The following is a 22,551-nucleotide window of genomic DNA, read 5'->3' as shown; positions in this document are numbered from 1 at the left end:
TTATTTCATGCTTATGCTTATATATACCGTTGTGACAAAATAAATACATAAATAAATAAATAAATAAAAAAAGAGAGAAGGCGAAAGAAAGAGAGAAGGAGAGAGAGAGAGAGGGAAAGAGAAAGAGAGGAGAGAGAAAGAGAGAGAAAGGAAGGAAGGAAGGTAAGAAAGAAAGAAAGAAAGAAAGAGGAGAGAAAGACAGGAGAAAGAGAGAAAGGAAGGAAGGAAGGAAGGAAGGAAGGAAGGAAGAAAGAAAGAAAGAAAGAAAGAAAGAAAGAAAGAAAGAAAGAAAGAAAGAGTAAGTAAGTAAGTAAGTAAGTAAGTAAGTAAGTAAGTAAGTAAGTTCTGGTTGCGCCCTGGCGTCACTGTGTTTGTGATGCCGAGGGGACATATGGTTACTTTCTCTTTCCGTAGCCGCTTCTTCCGCCCGGAGTTGTCATGTGATCTACGCGGGCAGCTGAGCGCAGCCGCTCCGGAAGACCTGGGAGGGGGGTGCGGGCTCTTTCGCCTCTTTCGGCGGGCATGGCGCTGCTGCTCTTGCTGCTGTCTGGCCGGCGTTGTTGCTGCCGCCCTGGCTGCTGCGGCTTGCGCTTAGGATTTCGCCGACCTCCCGTCCCCGTTGCTTTCCTTCACCGGGCTTTACGCCCACCAGAGCCTCCACCGTGGCCGGCCCTAAGGTGAGAAATCTGAGCTGGGAGGCACGCCGGCTTCTGGTACGGGAGAGAGATGGGGGGTGGGGGGGAGGCAGGCATGGCGGCAGCCGCCGTTTGCATTCCCTTCCTTGTGGGTCTCCGTGTCTCTTCCCGGACTTCCATGCTCGGGGTGAGTGGAAGCTGCGTGCCCGTCCCCTTCGTGCTGGAGGCGTGGGAAGATGATAGCCCTTGGAGTGCCCTCTTGCAAAAGTAACCCGATTAAGTTCTCAGCCAGGGACGGTGGGTGGAAATGGTTCAGCTCCCTATCGCTTAATCTCCATCCGAAGAAATTCTGCCCCGATTATCCTTTTAAGGGTTTCGAGGAAGAAGGCGGAGGCTTAGAGGAGGAGGAGGAGGGCAAGCGAGGGTGATCCTATGAAGAGGGAGACGTTGCTGTGCCATGTGCAGCCTGGAGGAAAGATGGCTAAGGTGGCAGCCCATCGCATCCTTGAGATGCCTGAGCGGGAGGTCTGGGTGACTTTGTTTTCTTCGGCTCCGAAGTTGTGGTAGTCTTCAACTTGCAACAGTTAGTTTAGTGACCGTTCAAAGTTAGAACGGCACTGAGAAAATGTGACTTACGGCCCTTTTTTCACAGTTACCCCCTTTGCAGCATCCTCATCATCATGTGCTTAAAGTTCAGAGGCTTGGCAACCGGCTTCTATTTGTGGCCGTTGCTATGTCCCAGCATGTTCGGGTGATCTCCTTTGGTGACCTTCTGACAAGCAAAGTCAATGGGGAAGCCAGATTCCCTTAGCAACCAGGTGATCAACTGCAGTGACTCACTTAAAACAGCTGTGGCAGGAAAGGTTGTAAAATGGGGCAAACCTCACTTAGCAGATGTCTCGCTTAGCGACAGAAGCTTTGGGCTCAACTGTGATCGTAAGTCGAGGACTGCTTATACAATGTACAGAATTAAAGGGGTTAAGTAAGAGGAAGGGAGATTCTGCTTGAATGTTAGAACATTCTGATGATAATTACTTATCCAACGGGAACCAATTCTTAGAAGGCAGGTGGGCTCCCTTTTGCTGGATGTGTTCAAAATAAAGGCTAGACAGCTTGGGTAGTTTCAGAAGTAGTTTGCTTGTTTCCTAGGACTAAGAGACGGTGACTGGCCCAAGGTCCCCTAGCTCGGATCTCCAACCTTGGCAACTTTAAGCTTGGAAGACTTCAACTCCCAGAATCCCCCAGCCAGCAAAGCAAGCTGGGGAATTCTGGGAGTTGAAGTCCTCCAGGCTTAAAGTTGCCAAGGTTGGAGACCCCTGCCCTAGCTGGCTTTGTGCCTAGGCAGAATTAAAACTCAGTCTTCCCATCTATGCCTGATGCCTTAATTGTTATACGTCAAGCTGGTTCTTAGGCAGCTATTTTGGGATATTTTAATTTGGAGTTCTCCAGTCAGCACCGGGTTGAGGGTCAGTGACCTAAACAGCCCCTTTCAAGTCTTGGATTCTATCAATATGCTGTGAGATAATGGTAGATGTAGTTCAGTCCACCTGGAAGACAAGTGGTGAAGGAAAGATGTTTGAACTGTATGAACTAAAACAATCCGAAGTAAGTACACCCTGGGTGGGCAATACATTTTGTTATGTCATGTTTTCTTTAACACTTGTTTATTGAATATATTGCAATGACTGGATTTTTACAACATGCTATTTTCAAACCAAGCTAAGTAAACACAGTCTCTGCTTTCCACTTCAGAACTCCGATTACTTCTTTAGTAACGGTTAATCAAAAATAAGGCTAGACAGCTTGGGTAGTTTCAGAAGTAGTTTGCTTGTTTCCTAGGACTAAGAGACGGTGACTGGCCCAAGGTCCCTAGCTCGGATCTCAACCTTGGCAACTTTAAGCTTGGAAGACTTCAACTCCCAGAATCCCCAGCCAGCAAAGCAAGCTGGGGAATTCTGGGAGTTGAAGTCCTCAGGCTTAAAGTTGCCAAGGTTGGAGACCCCTGCCCTAGCTGGCTTTGTGCCTAGGCAGATTTAAAACTCGGTCTTCCCATCTATGCCTGATGCCTTAATTGTTATACGTCAAGCTGGTTCTTAGGCAGCTATTTTGGGATATTTTAATTTGGAGTTCTCCAGTCAGGTTGAGGGTCAGTGACCTAAACAGCCCCTTTCAAGTCTTGGATTCTATCAATATGCTGTGAGATAATGGTAGATGTAGTTCAGTCCACCTGGAAGACAAGTGGTGAAGGAAAGATGTTTGAACTGTATGAACTAAAACAATCCGAAGTAAGTACACCCTGGGTGGGCAATACATTTTGTTATGTCATGTTTTCTTTAACACTTGTTTATTGAATATATTGCAATGACTGGATTTTTACAACATGCTATTTTCAAACCAAGCTAAGTAAACACAGTCTCTGCTTTCCACTTCAGAACTCCGATTACTTCTTTAGTAACGGTTAATCAAAAATAAGGCTTTATCTGGGGATATTTCAGATGGAGAGAATGTCATTTTTGAATGCTTCATTTCGCTGATGTGATTATTGCCAGCAAAAGGAACACACTTCTAAAACTGAAATATTAGTTATAACTAAGGATATTTGTTTGGTGAGAACATGATAAGTTTTCTATGTTCAGAGATTTAAGGCAAAAGAAGATGGTGTTTTAAATTTGCCTCATGAGTTAGCAGTCTAAAGTGGTGCATTTCGTATCATTCTGCACAGTCTATAAAACATCAACATATATTTACAATTTGGCTTTGGGAAGAATACTTGATCTCTTACTTGGAAGAAAATCTGATCCTCCTGCCAAGATTGCTTTAAATCCAAAATGTCTGTCTTGTTTCAAGGTTAGCGGAAGGTAGAATGATTAGCATTGATTCTCTCGTTGTTCTAGCACTTGTCACATTTTTCAAAAAAGGAGGTTTACCACACTAGCTGATGAAAGTAAAATTAATTGTTGCAAGGGTTTTTTTTTGTAGCTGGCCATGCTTTAGAATGATTTTTTAAATAACTTGGATGTTTTCCTTTAGCAAAATATTAAAACCATATTAAATGAACCACAGCATCTGATTAACAAGATATGCATTTTGCATTTTTGTTGCGCATAGGTCTTAACCTTTGCAACTAGACTTATAACTTCTGTGAAAATGTGTTCCAACCTTTTTTCAATGTGGGTATAAAATACTAACATTAAGCTGTGCTATTTGAAACATCAGTCAGAGATAGCAGTTCTCTGTTATTTTGTTATAATTACAGTATGAAAGTTGTTTCTGTGTGAGTTAAACGGCATAAAAGAACAATACAAGTGCTGAACTTGGCTGTCCTTTCAGACTTCCAGTGTGCTATTTTTCTTCAAAAGCAAATTCAAACAAGCTTACCTCTGCCTTGGTTTCAAAAATCAAATACCTGAATCAGAAGTATGAAAGATATTTGGAAAGGAAATTCCCCCGTTTCTATCAGCTATATTCAACATTTTTAAAAGGTGGGTTTTCATTTAAAAGTATAGTTTATAATTTCAGTGAAAAGGCAACCCAGGAACATATGTCTTAATTTTGGTAGTATGCAAAATGTGTTAAATTGAAACTACCCTGTTTCAGGTTTGAAATGAATTGCACTGATGGAAGTGTGTCTAACAGAATTGCTTTGAAATGAGGTGGGTGGCAAATAAATTTAATAATAAATAAAACAATTCTTGCTTTTTTGAAGAATCTCAAAATTTAATTGAAATAACTTTTTGTATGTAAAACAACCGTTTCAAACTGAAAATGGAGTGCTTCTGCATACTATTCTGTACACTAAACTGAAATTTGTGAAACAAGTGCTTATATTAATAATAAATTGATCATATATGCAGAATTCCTGATAAATGTACCCAATTCCAGTATAATGAAAGATTCTCACGCTTGTTCCTCCCCTTCCCAGTTCTTTTAGACTTACAAGGAAAATACTAAAAATGCATCCTTCCAATTTAAGTGGAGCAGTTCATTATAACATTTCAAGAGTTTTATTTGAAATTACAATTTGATCCTGACATGTTCTCAGGAACATCTTTAAGCTCAGAAGTCTTCGGTATTTGTTGTTTGTTAACTTCTATAGGAAATGGGAAATAGAGAAGAAGAAAGAATAAGTGAGCTTAAGGCTTCCCACAGTTCTTTTTAATAAAAAAGTGTTTTCCATTAAATCCGAATTAGTCCAGAGTTTGATCTGAGGAGGAAGAGATTAACATATGAGCAATATGCTGACATTCTGAATGAAGTTGTGTGTGTGTGTAAATTTCTTTTATGGGAGCAGTGGGTTTTGCAGAATGACAAGAAGGAAAGGAAAGAACATGTATAAGAATAGCCAGCATAGCTGAATGTCTCCTTATTTATCAACAGTTTTCTCTCATTCCTTCTAAGAAAATAGTAATTTGCATAGTATAAATATAGGATACCTTACACGAGAGCTGAAGAAGCTTATACTATGAAGACTATTATCAGTGCTACTATTCTGTGTTTCTATGGCATGCCCTAATACCATTAAATCAGGAGGGAAATAATTGCATGACCAAGATTGTTTAGAAATTGAGCAAGACAGTCAAATGGGCCCTGAAATCAATGAACAGAAGGAACTGTATGTCTTTGATGATTCTCAGTCATCCATGTTATCGTTGTCTCAAAGGTGCTTTTTCAAAAGGCAACTGGACTGTTTCCTTGAGGAAGAAGAAGAAAACATTTTGCTTCTCATCCAAGAAGCTTCCAACTGATGAAACTTCTTGGATGAGAAGCGAAACGTTTTCTTCTTTTTCTTCAAAGAAAAAAACAATCCAGTTGCCTTTTGAAAAAGCACCTTTGAGACAAGGAACTGTAATCTAGAAGGGAATGGGTAGTGATACTGTCAGATTAAAATAAATGTATAAAATACACAATAAAAACGTGGAAGTGAAATCTAAAAATAATTCTATGTTCTGTTCAGGCTTACAGGTTTTCTTTTCAGAAGCAAAAGAAATAAGAAGAATAAAGGCAGACATGTCAAATAAAAATATCCAGTTCCACCAGCTTCCTTACAGGGAAATGGAGAGACTAAGACAGGTTGGTTTATATTCCATGTTCTCTCATTCCTGTTGACTTTCTGATGCTTAAATTGCACTAGATGTTGGAATTAACAGGTAAATTTTAGGCAATATCTAGTTCCTGCAACAACCATCTTTATTCATACATGAGGAATTATCTTACATAGTACATATCAAATACAGCTTTTTACTCCTACGTTCAAGGATTTTTAACAAAAACGATCTACTTGAGGTAATGAGAAATATATCTATGCTGGAAACATGTTTGCTTTAGTTTGATATAATGTTGTTTTACAGATGATCCTCTTTTGAAATGATCAGAAATGAGCATTCTCCCCCTCCCCCTTTTCTAAGGCTCCATTCGTTCAGCAATAATTTGGAGTCTGTTTTGTGATTAGGGAAAAGAACAAGCAGCAGATGGGGTTAGAGTTAAAACAAATATAAAGCCACCCATTTTTCTAACAGTTATTTCCTTGACACAATCTTACATTTTTCCAAAGCTGGAGGAAAACAACTGACAATTCTTATCAGAGGCCTGGACTGATTTTTGCACAGAATTTTGAAATTAGGGCAAGGAATTCATGGCATACGGCCTCAGGGCTGACCTAGATTCCTGGCATACAATCAGGCATAAACTGTGACTTAAAACTCATAGCGACTTATGTTCACACGATGCACCAAGTGAAAATCCAACCTACCATATAATCTTGTGTCCTAATCACCATTCAGAACATATATAGTGGAGCAGATCTGTCATAAAATGTGCAACAACATTCCCTCTCCTTCCTCCCCTCCCCCTGCCTAACGGTAACATTGTGATCTGGGTGCTTGGCAACCTGTTTGCACTTACATGCAAATGGAGAGGAGTTGAGCTCAGTGGGCAACTCTTTCACTCCATGGGCTTAACAACCCAGGAGATCGCTTAATGACCATAACTGGGAGTGCCGTGATTGCAGACATTGAGTGAAACAGTCATGTGGACATCTCAATGTCCTCATTGTTGAACAATCGAGACTCCAGTCCCAGTTGTCATGGACTTCCTGTATTGCGTGAATCCAAATAGTTATGGCTTTTTAAATAAACCTTGGTTAAATTAATCATGATTTATAATAATGAGTGAATAATTATGTGCCATGGATAATACTCATATGCAGGAATCTCTAATAGCTTTAAGATGGTTTATAGATAATTTCTGAAAGGTATTCGAAAATGAGGCTTGAGAACCTAATGTCCTTTTAATGACTCCGTTCTAGCTATGAGCAAGATGGCCTAATCCTGTGATGGCAGACTATGGCATGCGTGCCACAGGTGGCACGCAGAGCCCTGAGCTGAGCCCTCCAGCTAAGCTGCACTGCGCGCACGTACACGGCTCCTGCTGGCCAGCTGATTTTTGGGTCTCTGCCGTGCATGTGTGGGGAGTGGGGCACATGCGGGATATGCACGCACATGCGCAGGCGGAGTGTGGGGAGGGTCATGCGCACATTGCATTATGGGTTATAAGTACAAGGAGGCTTACTAGGCCCAAAATGGGGCGTGGGGGGGGCATGCTACCCCTGCAGCCTGTTTTTGCTCTCAGGAGACTGTAGGGAGGCCTACTAGGCCTCAAATAGAGCACGGGGGGAATGCGTGCGCATGTGCAGGGAGAGCATGGGGGGATCGCGCATGCATATGCGGGGGATGGGGCACATGTTTGTGGGATCACACGCGCATTGCATTATGGGTGTGGGCAGGCGCGCATGCTTTCAGCATACTACAACAAAAAGGTTAGCCATCACTGGCCTAATCTCTTCAAACCTTCAGAAGACCATTGCTTTGCAGTCTCCTTGTGAGGGACAACCATCCAGAGCAGTGGTTCTCAACCTTTATAGTGCTGCAACCCCTTTAATACAATTCCCCACGATGTGGCGACCCCAACCTCAGCAGCCGCAGAAAGGGGGGGGGGAAAGCAGCAAACTGTTTTTTTTTTAATTTATCGCACCTGAAGCCGTATTGGCTAGCGATCTGAACTGCTTGTGATTGCCTTGAGGACGGAGGCATTAAAGCGGAGAATCCTCCCCTATTAAGTTTATCGCGCCTGAAGCCAGATTAGGCTAGTGATTGGGAGTGATTGCAGCTGGCTTGAGAGGGAGACAACAGAGCAAAGATTAGTCTCCTTTAATTCATCACGCCTGAAGCTGAATTCGGCTAGCGATTTGAAGAGCCTGCAGCTGGCTTATGGAGTCAACCATTGGAGCGCGATGCTTCGACTCGCAAGTATACTTCCCATATTTCCGATGGTCTTAGGCGACCCCTGGCAAATTGTCATTCGACCCCCAACGAGATTGAGAACCGCTGATCCAGAGCATATGTGGGTCGTCTCCCATCCTCTCGTCTGGAGAGATTCCAAAGAACTGGTCTACGCACCATTCCTTGGTCTTTGCCACAATCATCAACTCTATTTTCCCAGAGTCGTCCTCGGTTTGCCATACCTCTCTCAGAAGTCCCATCTCAGTCGTTTAATCTTTTCTTTATACTATTAGAGGGCTTTCACATTTGAGTATTGTAACCCTAACAACTATGCAGTAGACATAAATAGTCTCTTTTATTTATTTATTTATTTATTTATTTAATCATATTTATATACCGCCCTATCTCCCGAAGGACTCAGGGCGGTTCACAGGCATTTAAAAACATATAAATACAATATAAAAACAATTAAAAAACTTATTCTATAAGCCCGTTAATTAAAATTAAATATAAAAATAAAACCCAGTTAAAACCCAAATTTAAAATCTAGCTCAGTCCTACACAATTAAATAAGTATGTTTTAAGCCCGCGGCAAAAGGTCCGAAGGTCCGGAAGCTGACGAAGTCCGGGGGGTATTTCGTTCCAGAGGGTGGGAGCCCCCACAGAGAAGGCCCTTCCCCTGGGCGTCGCCAGACGACATTGCCTCGCTGATGGCACCCTGAGGAGACCCTCTCTATGAGAGCGCACGGGTCGGTGAGAGGTATTCGGTAGCAGTAGGCGGTCCCGTAAATTTCAGTCATCAATCAGCATAATACAGTATAATATTAAAAAAATGAAATTAAAGCCATCCCATTGTGTTAGTAATGTAACACAGGGCTCTGCAAAGTGGTCATTATCAACCCCCCCAAGAGCTTCTGAGGCTGTCCAAAGGGTTGATAAATAGCTGAGGATCAAAAGGAAGTCAGTAAATAGCTGGGGACTAATAGGTGATCAATAAACGATGGAAAGTCAATTATCTGAATTCTGTATAGAGTTTCATCCCATTTCTATTCCTGAAGGTTATTAAGCTAATGACAATACATTGTTATTTAAGGTTGGATGGTCACTTGCCAATGACAGTAGGCTTGAATTTTCTCTATTGTAGTTTTTCATAGTACTATAGTACTAAATTATTTTCATACAATAAATGTTTGGGATCAGTGAACAATCTGAAACTTCATCATTCAATGAGCTAATGAGTTTGTGGACCCCTGGCCTATGTGCTAAAAGAATTGACTAAAATTTGATCTCTAGCACAAACTATATGATGTCATGATATCGAGATACTAAGGGTATGTTTTGAAAGACGAAAGTGAATAGGAGAGAGATAATTTGGGTAAAATTGTAGAATTTATGAAGTTAAAGTAACCATCATGACATACAAAATCACTATCACTAAAATCTAGGGGTAAACTAATATCAATATTGTTAACTATAGCCACTATAAGAGTATAAAGTTTGTAAAGGAATTATTATAACTTTAAAAGGCTAAAGAACCAAAAACGACCAGTTGTAAAACTGGTTTCCTGCATTGTTAAGGGGGTGTCTGGCAATTAACAATAATAGTAACTATGCACTGTTCCTCTAGTTTCGCAGGGACCTTATTAAAGCAATTCCTGTTGGGATTCTCTCTCTTCCACCCTTCGCCAACTATTTAGTTCTTTTGCTTATGTAAGTAGAATTTTGTCTTTATCTAGATCCTTAAGATTTACTGGAATACAGCCTTCTTGCCCTCTCTCCTGTTTTCCAATATAATTGCTAAATGCTTTAAAATACACACTTTTTTTTTTAAAGGACAAATTGAAAGATTGTGAAATGTTTAGGGAGGGGGGAGTTGTGTGGGCAAGAACACTATCTCAATTGGCATTTCTCCTGCTCTGTTTCATCATAATAAAATAAGGAAAAAGAAGCACAAATAGGGTGAATTTGTTCTTACTTTTACCGGCCCAATATGCCTGGATGGCAAGGCAGCTTGGCCTTGCAAAAAACCTTGTAGGTTTTCATTCCAGAAAAGGAAACAGGACATGCAGACGATTAGCTATAGCAGATTTGAACTAAAATATGATTAAAGGCCACTCTGTCTACTGATAAAGCCTGTGACTGCCAACATAGAATATGGAATATATTGTACAAGAACAGAACTGGTGTATTTATTAAATCTTCCACCTAGGCGCGGATTTAAAAACCCGTCGCTATTGGTTCACTCATGGGCGCTTGCGCGTGACACTTCTGTGCATGTGCAGAAGCGTCCAGGCAGGTGGACAGAGCCTCCCGCTGCTGCCACTACTGGTTCACCCAATCCGGAGTGAACCGATAGCAATCCAGCACTGCTTCTACCCACTTTTCATGAATGCAAGATGGCTTACAAAAAAATATTAAAAGGAATACATTGGAAAACAAACAGTAATAAAACCATAAAAAACAAGAGACAAATAAGAATCACATTTACTATTAATGGAAGACTATTGCTTAACAAGTGTAAGCCGCTCTGAGTCTTTGGAGAAGGGCGGGATATAAATTCAAATTTTTAAAAAAAATGGAATCATCAAGGTGAATCTGGCCTGGCACCTAAATTGTGACATCTGGGAAGAGAATTCCAAAGACTGGAATTTTCCAAGACTGAGGAACCAGATCTGTATTTCCAGGTCAGGTACTATTTGATAGAAGAAATTTTATTGGATATATTAACAACATAAGATATCATGTTTCTTTTTCTTAAGTACATTTTCAGTAGTCCTATGAAGATAACTTAAAAGTTGGCTTTTAACAAGACCTGGCTAAATTTCCAAAAGAAGAGTTCCATAGGAATTCAGGCCATGGTTACAGTTGCCAGAGTGCTGTTTTTCTTCTTCCCTTAGTGGAAATTATCTTAAGTAAAAGCTTTCACTGTGGGTGGAGGCTGTAAAATCCATTTCCTGTTGCAACATTTAGGTTTCCTTGGCCTGAATTTGATTGTAAATGTATAAAACACGTATTCCTAAATACGTATTTGTTAGTCGTCTTGGTTTGGAAGTAACTCACTTCTTCCAAACAATTTCTCCTTCCCAAGGTATTTATTCCCAAGACAGCTCTTAATACGCCACTTCTGGACTCCTGAACAACAAGCTGAGTTTCTGAACACTTACCACAATATGAGGAGGGAGGTATATACTGAAGTGATTGATGGTCTAAGACATCTGTCTCACTTCCCAGATGATCCTCAGCTTCGCCAACGGATGCTATATCTCTGCAAAAAGGTACTTCTTTCTCCGTTGACAAAGAGGCAATCCTGGATATTTTAAAGTGTTATTCTTAAAAAAAACCACGACTTTTCCTTTTTTGTGAGCTGCCTTTTAAAAGAAGTTCAACTTTTAATTTTTTTTCTTGTCATAGCATAGTTCACATACACTAAGCCACTCTTTGATTAATTACGTTTTACTAAAACTACTCTATTTTATAGTGCAATATAGGTAGTCCTCGATTTACCGCCACAATTGAGGCCAGTATTTCCCTTGCTAAATGAGGCTGTTAAGTGAGTTTTGTCCCAGTCTACTTCCATTTTGCCACAGTTGTTAAGTGAATCACTGCAGTTGTTAAGTGAATCATGTCATTAAGAGAATCTGGCTTCTATATTGATTTTGTTTGTTGGAAGCTGGCTGAGGTTACAAGTGATGATCAAATGACTCCCAGATAAGGCGGCTCTCATAAAATACATTCCAGTTGCCAAGTGCCCGGATTTTGATCATGTGACGGTAGGGATTCTACAATGGTTATAAGCGTGAAAACCGGTCATTTTTTTCAATGCCACTGTAAGTTAAAATGGTCACTAAAACAATTATATGTTGAGGACTACTGTACACTCTTGCAATAATTGGGTTCAGAAATTGTGCTAAATTAGGAACATGTAGACTACATCTTGTACAATATGTCCTATTTCCTTCATCTCCTGTAGGCAAAAGTGTAACATTTCAGTTATTTAGTGCACTGCAGATGCTCAGAATGCTTTATAAAATTATGTCAGCATACATTATAGTGGAAAGAAACAAATAAATAAATTCTGGTAGCATGTAGACTTACATACCATAATTGAAGGGAGGGACCAGTTGACTGTTGTAGCGAGGTGTTGGGAAGACTTTAATATTCACATTTTCTGATGCAGTAAGGTAAAATTTGGCATATAATAAAGCCTGGTGGGAACATGTATTAAACACTAGTGGTAGTTGGTTTAGTTGTGCACGGGATCAGGTCCTACTTTATACTTGGGAAAAATTGCTTTTCTGTTTCTTAATTTTCAAGGTTCAGGAAGGATTTCATCCAGATGTAACGGAGCTTAAAGCTGTGAGGAGTTTATTTGTGGGGCATCCCTTTGGTATCCAACAGCTCACGGTTCAGCATGTGGTAGGTGCTTTTTAAGGAATAAAATTGCCTTTAATCAAAGAAAAGAATACATCTAACTTCATTTGTACTTGCAAACAGTTTCTAAATTTTGTGCTTGAGACAGGAAAAAAAATGAAACTTTGACTTTGGAATTTGCTAATTAGATTAATTTCTTGGGGTTTTTTTCCAAATTTTTTATTTTATTTTACATATACATATCAATGCGTGAACAGTGTGGCATCTGGGTGTCATACATTTTAATACAGAGAAAACTAAAATCATAGTTGTTACATTCATCCAGTTTATGTATTTCTAATAATAATAATACACATTTATATTGTTATAGTCTTTCATTATTAAATTATTCCATGTTTCAATATATTGTTCTAATGCTAATCACCATATTGTTTAAACATACATAATAATACTCCCATTCAATTTCTAAACTTCCCTCTTGTTATTGCTTTTATTTTATTACGTAAAAATGTGTATGCTAATATTCCCCCTTTCTCTTATTTCTGTCTCTATTCTGACTTTTAATCATGTCACCCTTATATTAAAAGACGTTTTCTTTCTATCAACATTTCTCACCCACTTTGGTGCTTTTAATCCTGTTCATTTTTAACTTACCTCCCATATTTCACTCTTTGCATCTATTTGTATTAAGATACAATCATTCATTATTTCATTATTCAATGTTTCAATACACAGTTCTAATATCAATCACAATATTATTTAAACATACAAGATTATTCTAATATTCTTTACAACCATCAAATTTATATGATCCTGATAGTAATACACATGTTTATATTAAGCTATGTTCTTTCATTATTTAATTGCTCCAATGTTTCAATGTATTATTCCAATGCCAATCACAATATTATTTAAATGTACTTAATACCATCATTCAATCTCTAGTTTTCCCATTTTATTATTGCTTTTGTTTCATTATATAAAGGTAGGTGTGTGTGTGTGTGTGTGTGTGTGTGTGTGTGTGTATGTATGTGTATATATATATATATATATATATATATATATATATATATATATATATATATATATATATATATATATATATATATATGTCTTGGTTGTTCGAGTTTTCTCCCGTGTAAAATTGAGAAGTGTCTTGGCGGCGTTTGACGAAGTCTCATTCGTCATCTTCAGGCTTTAGCTTCATGCTTCTGGGAGCAATGTGTGATCGCAGCTGTGATCACACATTGCTCCCAGAAGCACGAAGCTAAAGCCTGAAGATGACGAATGAGACTTCGTCGAAACGTCGCCACTTTCTTATTCTTTTTTTGACTTGCCTCCCATATTCCTCTCTTGGATCTTTATTTCTATCTGCATCTACATCCTGGCTATTCAATCTAGGTGTTTCTCTCATCTCTACCCTCTTCCACTGCTTCGCTTTCAAAATATCTGCCCGATATTTGGGGTTCAGGCAGATAGATAAATTTCTTGTTAAAGAAATGGCTAGCAGAGGCTGTAATGCTTTTATTCTACTGCATTGAAAAGACTTGGAAGTTAATTCTTTTTTTGGGGGGGGGGAGGTTGTTCCTTATCCCCTTTTCTCTCTCCCTTCTTCTCCTTCCCCATTTTCCTATATTTATTTTCACCTGTATATTTTTATAACTTTAATAAAATTATAATTAAAAAAGGAATGAAACTGGATAACTGCTTAAAAGCCTTTATCGTCCCTTTACGGTGAATCTGTTAACTAACATTTCCTCTTTCTGCTTATGTGCTTTGCCTAAAAGGCTTGGAAAAAAAAACCAAGTTTCTTCCTTCTTACAAATCTTAAAACTCCACATTCAGCAATGGGTTGGATTTAAATCCGGATGCGATTGCATCTGCCATCATTGTTCATCCCTAGTGCCTCGTCCACAGGCTAAAACGTTTCAGAAATGGGAGATTCACAGTAAAGCATTTTGATCTGAAAGCCTTTGGGCGCTTTAATGTAGGGCTGGGCAACTATGGCCCCTTTATGACCTATGGACTTCAACTCCCAGAATTCCTGAGCCAGCATGCTGGCTCAGGAATTCTGGGAGTTGAAGTCCATAGGTCATAAAGGGGCCATAGTTGCCCAGCCCTGCTTTAATGTTACCTTTGCCTTGTTTTCCTCAGAAAGTTCTCAGTCACGTTTTGTTCCTGACGCCTTGCTTGCCATCATTCTTCCTGAGAAATCGCTTGAGGAGCCATCTCTCTGAGCTGCATTATCTGGACCAGGCAATGGTGAAACTAGGAGTAAGCCAGCTGACAGATGAAGAAGTGCAAGTGGTAAGATCAATTCATATGAGGTGGATGATTGGGCCTTGTGGTTGACTGTGGACTAATTATTATTCATCTTCTGCCTTAACCCTCAGAAGCACTGGGCAGTTTACAAACAAGTAATAGTCAAGAGTCGCCAGTCTCAAAACCAGCATAGACTTTCTATAACCTATATAATGTGATGGCTTATTCAATAAACTAGGTATAAATTAGTTTAGCACATTGTGGGCAAAGTTGGACAAATGTGGGCACTATCTTACCTTGCTTTCAGTTGTACAGGAATGCTGTGGAATGGAGGGGGATGCTTCTCTATCTGTCTTTGCAGCTGAGAGGGGATACATTAATGCTCTAGGCCAGAGGTCTCCAACCTTGGTCCCTTTAAGACTTGTGGACTTCAACTCCCATAGTTCCTCAGCCAGCTTTGCTGGCTGAGGGACTCTGGGAGTTGAAGTCCACAAGTCTTAAAGGGACCAAGGCTGGAGACCCTTGCTTTAGGCCAGTGATGGCAAACCTTTTAGACACCAAGTGCTCAAACTGCAGGTGTGTGCATGCCCAAACCACAAGGTGTATGCACAGCAGAGACCCGCTGGCTGGCAGGAGGCAGGACATACCAACACCGGCAGCTTTGCAAGAGGTGAAATCTTTTTCTTTCGTGAGCTTCTGTTTCGTTTGCAGGGAAACTTCTGTTTCCCTGCAATTGACGGCGAGAAACGCCACGGAGAAACGCGGTGGAGCTGAGCTGGGGCGACGGCGTGTGGGCCCCCAGAGAGGGTTCTGCACGCCACCTCTGGCACACGTGCCATAGGTTTGCCATCACAGAACTAGGCAAATACACACATTTAGAGGAATTAGCTCCTTCTCCCAGTGGCCCTAAACGTATTGATTTTTAGCTCCTGTCAAAAATATCGGTGAAATTCAAAATGCCAAAAGCCATGCTCCAAATATTTGGGGCTGTTTGCAACTGAGGGTTATATGCCTCTTATATGTAACACCAACACAGCTTTTTCTTGGATTCGATGATTCTTTCTGACATGAAGGCATCTTGTTGCATTCCAAGGGGTTCCTCTGATTTTTGCAGGCATGCTATACCCGTGGCTTGAATTCCGTTCAACTTGATCCAGCTGATTGTAGGCGCTGGTTGAACCAGTGGCTATCACTCTCCTGTTCACTAAAAGGTAAGATTGGCTGAACTATTGGAAGGAGGATTAGTATTATAACTATTCTGGAAAATTCCTCGCATCAAAACGCACATCCACCCCTCTCTGCCTAATTAGGTGTCTGTAGAAATAAATCCTAAAAGGGAGCTAACCGTAGGTAAGCCAAAAATATTAAAGAAGAATCTCTTAATAATTAAAAATATTATTGCTGAGTTATTGTGTCACAAACTGTACTTGTCGTGTCCCACTCCTCCGCTGACGGCCGGGTCAGGGAAATCCGAATCAGGCTTGCCTCTGCAGCTCTGCCCAAAGTCCTAGCAAAGTCCTCAGAGCAGGCAGGAGACCAGTAAGTGACTTCAGCAAGATAAGTTCAACTTTGCCTGACTCAGAGACTGCCAGAAAGCAGATCCTTTATATAGGCCATGGGGTGTGGCTCCATGACTCAGCACTCATTAAGGCCTGCCCCTCCCTTCCTTCTGTTGCCTCCGCCTATCCAATCTTCTGATGCGAGGGTCACTCCAATCAGCTGTTGGAAGTAAACTTTCCTCAGGCTCACATGCTGTGGAGGAGGGGGAGGGGTCTAGCTGCTCCGTTTGCCTGGGCATGGAGCCAGGGCTGGGGCCGGGGGATGCTCCCTCCTCTGCAGCCTGCTTGGGCATGGAGCCAGGGCTGGGACCGGGAGGCATACATTCCTCCGTGTTCGGGAGCAGATAAGCAGACCCCGGCTGCGGTGAGAGCGGACAAGACACAACAGTACTGGTCATAAGCCATACCATAGTGACATACAATCGTAGTCCTCAGCAATGATATTTGAGATTGGAATTTCCGTCGCTAAGTGATGTCATAAAGCAATGTCATGTGACCACATTGTTTAACAAAGGCAATCCCAGCAAGCCTGTTGCCATTGTTAAGCAAGGACTCCCTCACAACTTCATGCAGGTTTCCAGCAACCAGAGTCAAAGGGGAAGCTGACAGGAAGTTGCAAGTTCCAGGTAGTTCACAAAACAGTTCAGTGGGCAGCTAAGTGGCAGCTGGAGAAAGTTGCGTGGGTGGCAAAAGTGGCTGCTGCCATGTGGAGGAATGTGCGCAAGGGTGGCTGGGGCAGTGCCAACCGAATGCGGCTGGCTACTGCTGAATGGAGGAGACTTACCCTAGCAACTTGCAATCTTCCCTGCCGGCTTCTCCATTAAAGTCAATGGAGTCTCTTGTGGGAAGCCACAGGGAAGGTTACAAATGATCATATGACCAGGGGGTGCTGCAACTATCATTAAATGTGAGACGGGTTGCCAAGCGCCAAGTTTATAGTGAGACAGTACAGAGGTGCTGAAACAGCCAAAATACTGACTGGTCATTAAACTGACTCGTTTCAGCACTTTAGTAACTTTGAATGGTTGCTGAATTGGTAGTTTTTAACCCAGGATTACCTATAGAAAAAACTTTAAATAATATTGTATACTACATAGCAGAAGAGAATTTCTTTGGGATATTAGCTTGGTATTATTTGGGGTAAAAACCTTAAATTTCCTGGAGCTCAAGTCAGGAAAATTTCTCTGTAGTGCTAAACGTCAGGCATTGAACAAGCAACTCCGAAAGAAGTTGGAAAATCGTGGTGGAAAATGGGGATTCTCCTCCAACAATCCACAAATATATAATTATATAGGTAATGCAAGTAGTCCTTGATGTACAACCACAATGGAGCCCACAACTTCTGTTGCTAAGCAAGAAAGTTGAATTGTGCCGTTTCATGATCTTTTTTTGCCATAGTTGCTAAGTGAATCATGCGGTCATTAAGTGAATCTGGCTTCCCCCATTGACTTTGCTTGTCAGAAGCCATCTGGGAAGGTTACAAATGATCACATGACCCCAAGTCAGTGCAACTGTTAAGCACAGTTGTCAAGGGCTTGAATTCTGATCATGTGGCCGTGGAGATGCGTGGGGACGCAGTCATGTGAAAACTGCTCATAAATCACTTTTTCAGTACCATTGTAACTTCAAATTGTAACTGAATGAATGGCTGTAAGTCTGAGGACTACTTGCATCCATATATATATTGCCAGCTGAGTTCTTGGAATGCTTTATCCAGTCTTATCTCATCTCCATTTAACTGTTTCAATTTTGTGTGTATATTATTTTAGGATGGATCATTGTAACATTTAGTTCTAGCTAGGTGATATCCTGCACTTTCGAGTGCTCTTGCTGCTTTAGTTTAATAAGTGACACAAAATGAAAATCTGTTTTCATTTTTAATAAAATTTTAAGACTTTGACCAGGTGAAAGCTTTCAAAGATCAAAATCCCAAGCGAAGAAACCAGTAAAGCAGAGCTGAGCTTATTTCAGGGTCTTTTATGCCCTCCTTTCTCATTAATACACTCTCTGATCATTTGTCCCTGATCTCCATTTTTCTCCATGTCTTATTTAAACTTATAATAGTGATTTTAAAAAAGGGAACTCAATATATGTTAAGTTTTTGAGTATGTGATACTTCATGTGGCAATACAAACTCAAAAAAGAGATGAATTCCAGTCATTTACAATTTTAAGGTTATTAAAGGGGAGGCTTATACAAAACAAAAAATAAAGGTTGGCTGAAAAATACACAACTAATAAGGATCAAAATGTATCACATTTTATTTCTTGACATACACAGTCCACAGCTACCCTGAGGCAACATGGGCCATTCCTCTGTGTTAACGAGTATCAAATTGTGGTGGGAATTTGTCGTGTCAGAAGCTGTGATGCTGCTACAAAAAGTTAACAGAAACAAGCAGACAGATGCATTGCAAGGAGGGGTCACGAGAAGATGGTTATGAATAGAAAAATGCTTAGACTGCAACACCAGGAAAGATTAGAGTTCTACCCATAAAACTAATAAAGTTCTTAGCTATAAAAGCATAGCAAAAATAAAAATTTGTGTTTAACCTTCTGAACTGAAATAATTTATTTTTAAAATGAATGATTTATTGAGGATACAGTAAGTGAAGCAGGTAAGTCTTGTTCTTTCTAATCTTTCAGAAGGGATTGAGAATTGTCTCCTTCCCATTTCTATATGCCAGAAAAAATCTCTCTGCAATTCAAAGTTAGCGTTAAAATGTTGTGAATATAATCCAGTGAAATAGAAAGCTATTATCTTTTCAGACTCTGAAACTTCACTCTTGGCACACGCGATGGTCTTACTTTCTATCAACTTCACTCGTTCCTCTAAGAGCTAATCAGAAACGGCCCCTTCTGGATTATTGAATATATGCTGTATATTGACTGAAGAGTGAACCAGAAAGGGGAATACATTTTCTTTTCATTGACTCAGAAAAAAAAAGGGGGTGGGTTGGGAGGCAGTTAGTTAGTTAGCGTAGAGGTGGCACTAGAAGAAACATTGCAATACGAATACAATTCTCCCACTGGCTGTTTTGAGTGAAGACAATTGCTAAGATAGCACAACAAAATACCTCTGTTGTATATTTCACTAATTTTGTGTTTAAGCCTACTTCAGTTATGACCTCATGGACCCCTTTCTTGGATTGTCTCCAAGTATAATGTATGTCTGTTCAGACTTGTCAGTCTAAAGTCTTGCTAATAATGCTCGAGGGAAAATCTGTTGGAAAGACACTCTACGCCAGTGGTTCTCAACCTTTATAGTGCTGCAACCCCTTTAATACAATTCCCCATGATGTGGCGACCCCTTTAATACAATTCCCCACGATGTGGCGACCCCAACCGTAAAATTATTTTCGTTTTGAATTTATCGTGCCTGAAGCCGTATTGTCTAGCGATCTGAACTGCTTGCGATTGCCTTGAGGACGGAGGCATTAAAGCGGAGACTCCTCCCCTATTAAGTTTATCAAGCCTGAAGCCAGATTAGGCTAGCGATTGGGAGTGATTGCAGCTGTCTTGAGAGGGAGACATCAGAGCAAAGATTTCTCTCTTTTTTAATTCATCGTGCCTGAAGCTGAATTCGGCTAGCGATTTGAAGAGCCTGCAGCTGGCTTGTGGAGTCAACCATTGGAGCGCGATTCTTCGACTCGCAAGTATACTTCCCATATTTCCGATGGTCTTAGGCGACCCCTGGCAAATCGTCATTCGACCCCCAACGGGGTCCCGACCCACAGGTTGAGAACCGCTGCTCTACGCCCTCAAATGGTTACAATTAAGTTTGTTTCATATTGGCCAGGAAGTGGTGCAAATATACATATATATATAAATGAATGACTGCAGAATACACATTGGTACAATGCAGCTTTTTTTGCTAAATATACAGAGTCACATACCACTTTCTGTGATTTCAGTCTTGCCAGCTAAGGGTGGTGGGCAGAGATCCACATATCTTAATGTTTGTTTCTTCCATTCCTTTTGTCTTGAAATGTTCCAGGGACACTATTTCTCTCTCCAGCTGCAATTGTTAGAGGGACTAGGATGGAAATGTTAGGTCAGTATTGAAGCTAAAGCCTCTCTTCATCTAGGTGTATTATAATTAACACACATACACACACTTTGCAGGACTTAATGGTAAAGACCCAAGCCAGCAAAAGACTGGGAAGGCAAAACTGAGATAGCACTGGTCATTCCTATCAAAAGGGAAGACTCAATCTTGGTCTCTCAGGAGCCATAAGATTTGCAAGATTTTTTTTTATTATTATAAAGTGTTGCAGACCTGAAAAATCATTTGGGGGCGGGGGGGGGGGGAAGAGGGGAATTAAGAAAAAAAGGCTGCATGTAGTATACCAGAATCTGGAATTCTGGATGGCATGTGTAAGTTGAGGAAGTCTGCATTTGAGCTAATCATAAAATGTGTGAGAAATGTATATAGTACATGTATTTTACTTGAAAGATAAATGTTTACCATTAAAGATGGCTAACATTAAAAAAATGCATCAGTCTTTTAATTGTGGAATTTTGAAGTCATTCTGTTAACATATCACTATTGTGACTCGTCTTGAGTATCTGAGCTTGAGTCATAAATTACTGGAAACACCAACTATGAATAGTTGTTTCCCCCTATAAAATAACCAGTGACTACTAAGTTCATGACCCAAGTCTCTGTTGTGTGCACTTTAGTCCAAATAATATGATCAGTCTTTTTGAAATAAAATCTATGCAAGGGAATAAAAACCTTGGATGGGACGCGTGAAAATATTTTTCCATGAGGTTTCACTATGAGATAAATCGATAGACTTGTCACAAATCAAAATTAAGCCAAACTGCAAAAACTATCTTGGAAGGTGATATCTACAATGATCCAATGCAGAATCTTTCCATTACGATGAAACATTGTACATACTTTGATACTGTTTAGTTCTTTTAGACAGAAAGGATTGTTTCACAAATGCAGACTCTGCAAGTATTAATCATATGTTGCCCTTTGGTTAAAAGCAGCTGTGAAAAATACCAGAAAAAAGGTGCATGCATACTGGGTCTGTAACTGAATAGAAGGCAGCTACAATTTTGAGAACAAAATTCGCTTCATGTAAGTTTACGCATTTATTTGCTTTTACACTTAAATATCCTCTTTAAATACAGCGTTATCACAATGAAAAGAACATAAAGGCAAAACAAAATGTAAAGGACCTGACAAGCTTTGGATTCACATTGAAAATGCCACCTGTGTATTTCCTGCAGGAAAGCAGAGTTATGAAGTTATCAGTTGCAAGTGACAAAGAGGATAGGGCTAATACCAATTATGTCAGACCAGGGCTTCTGTTAATAGAAGTCTCTTCCAGGTAGTAAAAGGGCTGTCCTGTAAACAGTTCAGTAGCACCAAAAAGAGAGGAAGAAGGGAAAAGGGGCGAATGTACCACCACATCAGAGTAAGGAAGATAGTTTTGTTATTGATAACAAAAGGGAGACAGGCAAGAAGAGAAAAGGCCTTTTTGCATTAAAGAACATTCTTTAAAACAAAAGCTTTCTAAGAAGCCCAGCCTCTACTATAGGATTTAGAAATAAAATTGTCATTTGAGATCAGTGCTCTTTCTTTTTTCATAATGCTCAGGAAGGAGTGTTTTTTCCCCCCCTCTAGCCGTTTTTCTACAAATAGCTATTTAAGGTGGTCTTTTTCTGTCATAACTAAGCGCTCTCGTGGAAAAGAAAGCCAGTGTAATATTTAATAGTTCAGATGGCTATACTGAAGTTCTGTTTTCTTCCCTGTTATCTACACCTCTGGGCAAGAATGTACTATTTTAGTACTTGGTTTCTACCAAGCCATTACATTAATCATTGCATTCCGGAATGTCAGTCACGAGAATTGTTTTTGCGTTATAAAAATGGAATCCTGGTATTTTAAGTGTGAAAGCTGCTTCCATTTTCAGAAAGTGTATTCCACCAAACCATCTGTGACTATTGGCAGGTGGCCAAGGGGTGCAACAGCTTAAGCACTCAACAGGAGGAGATTCTTATACTGCCAGATCTGCAAGAATTGAGGTAAGCCCCATTGAAAATCTTGATTCCAGGGCTGACTGTGCCCAATCCCCAGAATAACACCATGCAGTTAAAGGCAGCAAAGTCTTCAGCCACTACTTTAGAGCAGATCTACAACACAATGGTTCCTAATTCAGGGCTATAAAGCCCTGAATGAGCTGGAACAATGGAGGAATAATATAGGAAAAAGACAAATGCATCTTGTCCTGAAACAAACCTACAAGCTGCCCATAATAATGTTACTGTAATTGTGTAAAAAAGCAATTACAGGTCAGTGTTATTATAAATAGCCAAGGTGATTTCAAAGAATGGAGAGTTTTATAAGAGATGCCTTCTCTTTGAACTAGATGCCCACAAAGCTATGCATTCAATGTAGGATTTTTTTTCTATTCTGTTTGATTCAGATGTG

General features: G+C 40.2%; 1 protein-coding gene across 6 annotated transcripts in view; it reads left to right on the top strand.

Annotated features, from left to right (window-relative positions):
• Positions 1 to 462: 462 nt before the first annotated feature.
• LETMD1 (LETM1 domain containing 1) overlaps positions 463 to 22,551 on the top strand; it is a 44,406-nt gene continuing 22,317 nt past the window's right edge. For 2 of the 6 annotated variants that reach the window (XM_058166462.1, XM_058166465.1), the window contains exons 1-8: positions 463 to 677; positions 3,966 to 4,117; positions 5,590 to 5,705; positions 9,540 to 9,622; positions 11,001 to 11,187; positions 12,227 to 12,328; positions 14,438 to 14,590; positions 15,660 to 15,756. In XM_058166462.1, coding sequence (XP_058022445.1) covers positions 523 to 677; positions 3,966 to 4,117; positions 5,590 to 5,705; positions 9,540 to 9,622; positions 11,001 to 11,187; positions 12,227 to 12,328; positions 14,438 to 14,590; positions 15,660 to 15,756 — 1,045 coding nt within the window. In that variant the 5' untranslated portion in view covers positions 463 to 522. Of the gene's footprint in view, positions 678 to 3,965; positions 4,118 to 5,589; positions 5,706 to 9,539; positions 9,623 to 11,000; positions 11,188 to 12,226; positions 12,329 to 14,437; positions 14,591 to 15,659; positions 15,757 to 18,384; positions 20,386 to 22,551 lie in introns of those variants that run through there. The other 4 variants (XM_058166464.1, XM_058166467.1, XM_058166463.1 and 1 more) reach the window with 4 other exon arrangements.

This window comes from Ahaetulla prasina, chromosome 2 (genome assembly GCF_028640845.1).
Source record: "Ahaetulla prasina isolate Xishuangbanna chromosome 2, ASM2864084v1, whole genome shotgun sequence".
NCBI classification, from domain to species: Eukaryota; Metazoa; Chordata; class Lepidosauria; order Squamata; family Colubridae; genus Ahaetulla; species Ahaetulla prasina.
This window is presented reverse-complemented; position numbering and strand designations above follow the sequence as displayed.